This window comes from Sinocyclocheilus anshuiensis, unplaced genomic scaffold (assembly GCF_001515605.1).
Source record: "Sinocyclocheilus anshuiensis isolate Anshui unplaced genomic scaffold, SAMN03320099.WGS_v1.1 scaffold246, whole genome shotgun sequence".
Classification (NCBI taxonomy): domain Eukaryota; kingdom Metazoa; phylum Chordata; class Actinopteri; order Cypriniformes; family Cyprinidae; genus Sinocyclocheilus; species Sinocyclocheilus anshuiensis.
Genome location: NW_015542356.1, coordinates 1,387,673 through 1,395,975, shown reverse-complemented (window position 1 = coordinate 1,395,975; position 8,303 = coordinate 1,387,673). Strand labels below are relative to the sequence as shown.

Here is an 8,303-nt window from a genome sequence, read left to right as displayed (position 1 = left end):
TGAAGCATCGCAGACGCGGAATCGGTTGTCGTCCACTATGACACACTACACGTGCTGAAACGATGGAATCTTACATCCCGACGTCCATTGTCATTTACGAATCCCCATGACACCCTACATCAAGCAAATCGTGGCAAAATCGGGCTAAAATCGTGTAGTCTGAACCAGGCATTAACTAAACTTGCTGCTTTGGCAAGGGGCGGGGCAGTACTGAAACACCGTCTAAGCTGTTCGCCAATCACAACGCACTGGGATAGCTAACCAATCACATCACATTTCGTTTTTCGGAAGGCGGGCGTTCATCAAACCCGGAACTAATCAAGCCGTTTGTGCCAGACTGAGGAGAAAGGTATTGTAATAATGTAAATTATATAAAAAATAATGTGTTTTTCGAACCACCAAGCATGAGAGCATGTTCTAGTACACCCCCAAAACAAATTCAAGGCATTGTAAAAGAGCATAATAGGATGCCTTTAAAATAAACTAACACTTAAACTAATCAAATTAATTAAAACCATTTTTGTTAATTGAACTAAAGCTGAGATAAAATATTATATGGAAAACAATTAAGTTAATTTCTTAACCAACATTTCTCATTTTGTATTTATTTTAAGATTAAAGTGATAGTTTACACACAAAAATGAAAAGTTATTCCAAACCTGTATGTGTGACGGTTATGGTCTGTTTTGGTTCGCTTTCTGTGTCCACATTTCCCTGAGTTCCCGTGTCTATTAGTTTCCATGGTTTTTTATTAATTACGCCACCTGTTTCTGTTCTTCCTGATTATGTTCCTTGTTTATAAGTCCTGTGTTCTCTCCTGGTCTTTTGTCCACTATTGATTTGGATTTGTGTTGCTGCATGTTGGACTCCTGAATTCATTATTAAAACCCCTGTTAACTCTGATCCTTCGTCGTGCGCTTCATTCCAAGCCAGCAGCATCCCGTGACAGAATGGCTATGACCAAACAGTTGACGGTAGCCATTTACTTTTTTTTCCCATACTATGGAAGTCAATAAATACCATCAACTGTTTGGTTAACATTAATTAAAAAAATACAAATAAAACTTAACCTGAAATAAAAATAAATAACGGTGAACGAGAACGCGCTGCAACGTAAGAAAACACATGCAAATAAAAAAAAAAAAACAAATTAAGAAAACATCTTCATCAGTTTGACAGCACATGTGCCACAAATACTCACAACAAAACCAAAAACGGAAATGAGGTGCAGATACTCACAACACAACCAAATACGAACGCGCTGCAAATATGCACAGACTACATCGGAAATGTTTAAGGGAACCAAGCGACGAACCTGGGACATGCTTATAAATGTCTGCTCTGAAAGGTGAGATTTTTGTTTATTTTAACATCCTGATCATATGATTCCTTAGCTTTTTTTTATATTATTAGCTTAAATAAGATGAAGTTAACGAGCTGAAACATTATGTAAGCTGGCTACTTTTACAACTACACTTTTACTATAATAAAATCGTGGTTAACTTTTGTGAGCATTGTTAGGGTCCCCCATTGTGGTCTGTGCTATACTTGCAGCGCGTTTTTATGTTTGGTTGTGTTGTGGCTATTTGCAGCTTGTTTCTGTATTTGGTTGTGTTGGGACTCAAGTATTTGCAGCACATGCGCTGTCGAACTGATGAAGATGTTTTCTTAATTTGCTGGTGCTTTTTCTTTTTGCATGTGTTTTCTTAAGTTGCAGTGCATTGAGCTCTCTCGGTCAATAGTAATATTAAAATAATAATAGTATATAATAATAATAATAATAATAATAATAATGACAAAAACAAAAATAATGACAAAATTCCCCAAAAAATTACTAAAATTTAAATGAAAACTGAAAGTATGAAAATAATAGCTAATTAAATAATGAATTTTAATAAAAACTATACATAATACTAAAATGACATTGATGTTTAGTAATTCTAAAATTATTTTTGCTTAAATGGTTTTAATTTCATAATAGTATTATAATTCAACCTTTATGCAGTGTACCTTGTTTTTTTATGCAGTGTACCCTGGTTGTGCATTTACTTACATATTTCTTTTTTATGTTAGGCCAAGAAACGAGAGCAGATTATTGCGCTTCTGAAAAAGCAGAGGGATGAGCGAATTAAGGTAAGAAATATACTTGGAAATAAGTAATTGGCCCCATTAGCTTAAAACATCAGGTTTCTCCATTTTGTATGTATTAGCCTAAACCTCATCTCAGGTCTTCTGCAAACACAGCCATTGCATATTGGGATGCTGCAGGACAGGGTTTCTCAGACAGCCCAGTGTTTTATTTCTCTCCTATTCATTAGAGTGCTGTCTCTCCCTTCCTCAGCACTTTTTCCCTTGAGCCTCAGCATTTCTTAGGGCATCCTCGCCTATAGAGGAGGAGAGGAAAGGAGGGGTGGGCTTCCTCAAGACTTTGATGTCTCCCTGGGGAGCAGCCTGATGATTGTGGGGTGGTGGTGCTTTCTCCAACCCCTGCTGAGTACCTTACAAGCCTAATACAAACTGCACTGAAATTGTTTTAGTTGTGTTTATTCATTTTGGTGGCTGGGAGTGATGTTAAGTATCTCAGTTCCCTTTCATGGGAACTTCGAACTGCGTCCTCTAGGGGTCGCTATGGGGAACGCCTCGTCGTGACCCGTGTCTGAAGCATACATTGAAAAAACACCAACTCGTTGGCCGGCGACAGCCATGACGTCACTACCGGTGCGACTATAGTATAAATAGGCGCCAGGAGCACACATCATTCTCTTCTTCGTCTTCATTGACTGTTCTGTTTGAAGCTTGCATTTCCAAGGAAAAAGCTGGCCCTAACAGGTAAGTATTTTGGGGTATGTAGCCTAGGCCTTTGGCCGTAGGGAATAACGTCACTGACAGCCATCTAACATCCAGGGGCAACGCTCATAACAATATGGTAGAGTTGGTACTTACCTAGAGGACGCAGTGTCTCGTTCCCTACTCAGGGAACCATGGTTACATAAGTAACCTGAGACGTTTTAGCTGTATAATATACAGAGCTACATTTTTTATGATACTGGTAATAGTTTTCAAGTTTAGGTGTCAATACTTATATATACATACACTTTTTTTAAATACTTAGAAAATATTTTCACTCAGATATTGCAAGTAAATTCCACAAATAAAAGAAACGGCAAGTAACATTAAATTATATGTGAAATTTTGAAGTAAAAAGACTGAAGTAGTATTTTCTTCAAGGCATACACAATAATCTTTGTTTTATTTACAAGTTTGAAAAATATTTTTTACAGTGTACATACCTCACTGTTCAAACATATGGGGTCTTTTTTTAAGATTAAGGATGCATTAAATCAATCAAAACTATCAGTAAATACTTTTATAATGTTAAAAAGGTTTCTAATAATAAAAAGAAGAAAAGAATAAAGATGATAGCCAATATTTCCAATGATTTCTGAGAATCATCTGACACTAAAGATAATATATTACTATATAAAACAGAAAACAGTTATTTAAAATGTTAATGTTATGTATTACATTATTAATAAAATTATTGTAAAACAATATTACTGTTTTACTGATCAAAATATTTCTTTTGATCAGCCTTGGTGAGCATATCTCATTTTCATTTTTACTATAAAACAAACAAAAACTGATTTAAATTGTCATTTTGAGTCCCTTGTTTTTAATGTCATGCAGAATTAATACAGTTTTGATGTATATTCTCAACAGAAGGAGATGATTTCCTACCGAAACAAAACAAAAAAAGGCAACCTAGTGGAAAAAAGATATGTTATTTCTCTTTTCTGTCAGAGATTAATATACTCTATCTGAATATAATTTCATCTGGAAAATTATCTTTCACTGTATCTTTTGTGACTTATGGATACCAGCGCAATAAACGTTTCACAGTTAAAGGTGATGGTACAGTGCAATGTATTACTGCATTCAATAAAGTAATAGTAATTGTGTGCTTAATAGTATTTACTGCTGTGGACAGCAAAAGGGGAGCTATTCCGCTGATGCTGCTTCTGTAAATCACATCCAATTATAAAAGGGACAAGCACATAGGGCCTCAAGTATTATTTAAACAGGTAAACTAATAAGAGGGAAATGGTTTGTCAGCTGGAAAGAGAGGAAAATTACTGACAGTTTCTAACATTTTCATTATTATATGGATTTCTAGCCTACTATAATTGATTTCCAGACCCAGTGATGAAGGGTTATTGGAAAACCAACTTAAGCTTATATTGAGGCTTGGATATTGATCTGAAATCTGTCTGATCTTTTCTGCTCTGTACAGACAGCTCAAACCTGCATTGATTACCTGTCCTATTATCCAAAACAATTCCCTTTCTGATAAATGCGTCATTGCAAAAACCTTTACTTAATGGCATGAAGGAAGACTTTCATTAGCCTGTGCGGTAGATTGGTTTCTAGCAACATTAAGTTAAATGTGGAAGCATGACACATAATACAGTAATGCTTAGATGAACTTGTTTGCTACATCTAAAACTGCAAAACAGAAAATGCATTTTCTTTTGTATAAAACAAATTCAAATAATGTTTCTATTATGAACCAAGTGGATTTTGAAAACACTGAAATCATTTCTGTGTAGATTGGCTCCAAAAACCCTTTCAGCATCTGTGGATGAGGACCAGAAAGAAGTTCAGAAGCTCCAGTAAACATATTGATGATATTAAAGAACATAATGTGTAATTTTAGCATAGTAAACAGAGCAATGTATAAGATGTTTACTTATGATGCAGCTATATGTGTTTATCATATGCCTAAAAAATGGTCGGTTTGCCTTCAAATATTAAATAAAGACCAGCAGTGAGCACTGTGTACTTGTAATCTTTTACGTGATTTGTTAATATCTACAAATAAAAGCCCATGGCGTGTTACTGTCATTTGATGACGTGCTGTGATCGCCTGTGCGTTCGGTCACGCTCGCGCGTCTCATTCTGGACGTTCACAAAGATTTCAGCGGATAACGAGAGAGGTGATCGGGTTTCTACTGGACGAAGCTCTCCTGGTGTTGGATGTTCTTTTTTTCCCCCCTGGCTTTTCATTGACTTCGTGAAATTACTTTTAAGACCCATGGAAGTTTGATAAAAGGTGATGAAATGGATTTGATGAGAAAATGTGGCCGCGTGCTGGTTTTACTCAGCGTCTCTGTGTGCGCATCAAAGCTTCTGGGCGGTAAGTTACTGCACTCGACTGTTTTAAAATACTAAACCACAGATATGATATTAGAAAGAAACGCTTTCTAAGCTGAAAAAGATTTGAGATATTGTTTTCATTTTTACTGTAGTGTCTCGTGTCCATTGACAACCTTCTTGGTAATAATATTTATAATATAGAAACAGTTCTCTATGGTAATATGTTGTAATTTTAAACGGTTTTGCAATAACTTTTTTCTGTGTTTTCCCCCACTCACTTAGCTAACCGACTCAATCGTTTCCTGTTTAATTAATTTTAATGAGATGCTTGAATATAGGAAGTGACTTGTTTAGATCATGCTTTAAGAGTGTCTGTTTTCTCTCTTCACCACTTGTAAACCCAATGTGTTGTCCATCCTCCCTGTGGTGCAGACATTTACGAGCCCAGAGGTAGGCTATGTTCTGCCGCAGACACTAATGGCTTTCTCTAAATGAAATGACAGCTCATTCTCATCCCATGTCTATATATTTATATGCCATCCATAGAGCGAAATGTAATCATAATCATAATTGCATTTCATTTTATCTTTAAATATTTACACTTTCAGGAAAAAGGTAGCCTACTTTAAACACCCTGGCCACGTTTTCAGTCAACTGAACATCAAGTAGTGGTCTGTTATTCGCTACACAACGTTATTAATATTCTTTAAAAAGGAAAACGCTTTTTTATAACCTATTGGGTGTCCCTGGATTTGCGGATTGTCTGAAAAACCCATGCTTTAGAAAAATAATCAAATGTATACTTGTGAATAAAGGGCTTTGTGCTTGAAGAAATTTAGATTTTCCATTTACAATAGCTGACATTTTGTACTGACAGTGCACTTACAGTCACTCAATGAGTACAGAATCACTTTTCAGTGCTTCAAAATGTGCTTTGTTTTTCTTTATTGTAAATGTTTTATAACAAACTCTCTTGTAAGCTGAGGTTCAGATTAGTGGATTGTATGTACTTTCCGAGTACATATGATCAGGGGAAAGGAACACATTGTTTGTTTGTTCTAAATAAACCGTGTTTAAGCGTTCTAAATAAAAGTACACAAGATTAATTGAAAGACTTTAATAATTTTACATTCCATTGTCTTTCCTAACATCTATAATGTGTCTCTCAAGGCCAGCAAATATGCAAGCGCGGCACTGAGAAGCCCTGCTATAAAATCGCCTATTTTCAAGACACTCGGCGTAAACTCAACTTTGAAGATGCGAGTCGAGCCTGCAGGAGTGATGGTGGAGACCTTCTCAGTATTGAGTCTAAGACTGAGCAGACACTGATAGAGAACTTCATCCATGAACTGAAAGCATCAGACGGAGACTTCTGGATCGGGCTCCGTAGGGATCAAGGCTATGAGGAGATCAACGGAGACTGTCCTTCTCAATACTACTGGCTGGATGGAAGCCGAGCAACCTTCAGGTGTGACGAGAGCCACATTAGACACATTTCCTTTGTAGGTGCTTTTGCTCATGGTTTTGTGTGTGTGTGTGTGACAGGAACTGGCACTGGGATGAGCCTTCTTGTGGATTTGAGGTGTGTGTAGTGATGTACCATCAGCCCTCTGCTCCTCCAGGTCAGGCTGGACCTTACATGTTCCAGTGGAATGATGACAATTGTGAAACCAAAAACAACTTTATCTGCAAGTACACCAAAGGTTGGGAAGGCGTGTTTTATTCAGTTGATTTCTTACTCAATACACACTGTTTCTACAGACATGAATGACATTCAAATAGTGCAGCATTGTTAAGAGAGGCATGCTATTATTTTTTGAAGCAATTAGGCTTATGATTTCCATCTGGTTCACAATGAAAAAAAAGTGTAAAAATCCCATTCGCTTACATTCCAGACAAGACCACATATCTGGAGAGCAGAATATTAGAGATTTGAGGGGTGCTCATTTCCCATTCACATTTTCTTCAGAAAATGTAGAAATTTATTTAAAAGTTAATATTTGTAGTATTATTTTCAGTGCTATTAGTTACAATATTTGATTAGAGCTTCCTAGAACATTAAGAACTGTTTAGTATTTGGTACCATGGTCTTCATGTGATGTTTCAGATAATCCTCCAGCACCCGTTCCTGCAGAAAATAGAACATTTGAAGGTAAGCTATAGGGATATTGTGCTTGAGAAAACTAATTAATTTGTATATAAATATAGTACCTCTGCATAATTAGTACAAATAATTTTGTTAAAACTATTTTTTTATATAAGTATAACTACAGCAGTGGTTCACTGCAGTGCCGTGGTTCAACCAGTAGGGGGCCTCAGCAACTTTCCAGTGGGCCCCAAAAAAGGCTTGTGCACACCAAGGACTATAACTATAACTACAATTATAAAGTTTTAATAATTGTGCTAATTCTATGAGAATAGGGATGTCCACATTAGCTTTAACGACACAGAGTAACGATATTGTTGTAATCACTTTCAAAATATTTTTTTTTCCAGCTGTTGAATATATATATATATATATATAGATATATAGATATAGATATATATATTACGCATGTAGCAGACGCTTTTATCCAAAGCAACTTACAGTGCATTCAGGCTATAAATTTTTTACCAGTATGTGTGTTCCCTGGGAATCAAACCCACAACCTAGCGACTTACAGTGCATTCAGGCTATACATTTTTTACCAGTATGTGTGTTCCCTGGGAATCAAACCCACAGCCTTTTGCACTGCTAACGCAATGCTCTACCACTGAGCCACAGGAACACTCTGTGTGTGTGTGTGTGTGTGTGTGTGTGTGTGTGTTTAAGCCAATCAGAATCTACCTGATTTCAAAGAGTTCAATTCAAGCATTCAAAGCAGCAGACTACATTACTGCAGCAAGCGCTTATAATAAACATAATGTTATCATGTTAATGTAGTTATCATATTTATCTTCTCTCAGTTTGGTTCACTAGGCTATACAATCATGGGGAAGACTGCTAATCTGATAGTTGTCCAGAAGACAATCATCGGCACCCTTCACAAGGAGGGTAAGCCACAAACATTCATTGCCAAAGAAGCTGGCTGTTAACAGAGTGCTGTATCCAAGCATGTTAACAGAAAGTTGAGTGGAAGGAAAAAGTGTGGAAGAAAAAGATGCACAAC

General features: G+C 36.4%; 1 protein-coding gene and 1 long non-coding RNA gene across 4 annotated transcripts in view; both read left to right on the top strand.

Moving 5' to 3' along the window:
* The first annotated feature begins 847 nt into the window (after positions 1–847).
* Positions 848–4,824, top strand: LOC107691801 (uncharacterized). Of its 2 annotated transcripts, none has more exons than XR_001634573.1 (3): positions 848–974; positions 2,074–2,133; positions 4,608–4,824. It is a non-coding gene; the product is annotated as an uncharacterized LOC107691801 (long non-coding RNA). The 2 variants fall into 2 exon arrangements; XR_001634574.1 differs by lacking the exon at positions 4,608–4,824 and adding an exon at positions 2,342–2,515.
* A 160-nt stretch (positions 4,825–4,984) lies between these two features.
* Positions 4,985–8,303, top strand: part of LOC107691799 (layilin-like) — a 7,469-nt gene continuing 4,150 nt past the window's right edge. Inside the window, exons 1-5 of one of the 2 annotated variants that reach the window (XM_016490607.1) lie at positions 4,985–5,194; positions 5,587–5,604; positions 6,325–6,622; positions 6,700–6,857; positions 7,262–7,306. In XM_016490607.1, coding sequence (XP_016346093.1) covers positions 5,119–5,194; positions 5,587–5,604; positions 6,325–6,622; positions 6,700–6,857; positions 7,262–7,306 — 595 coding nt within the window. In that variant the 5' untranslated portion in view covers positions 4,985–5,118. The remainder of the gene's footprint in view (positions 5,195–5,586; positions 5,605–6,324; positions 6,623–6,699; positions 6,858–7,261; positions 7,307–8,303) is intronic. The other variant, XM_016490608.1, reaches the window with a different exon arrangement.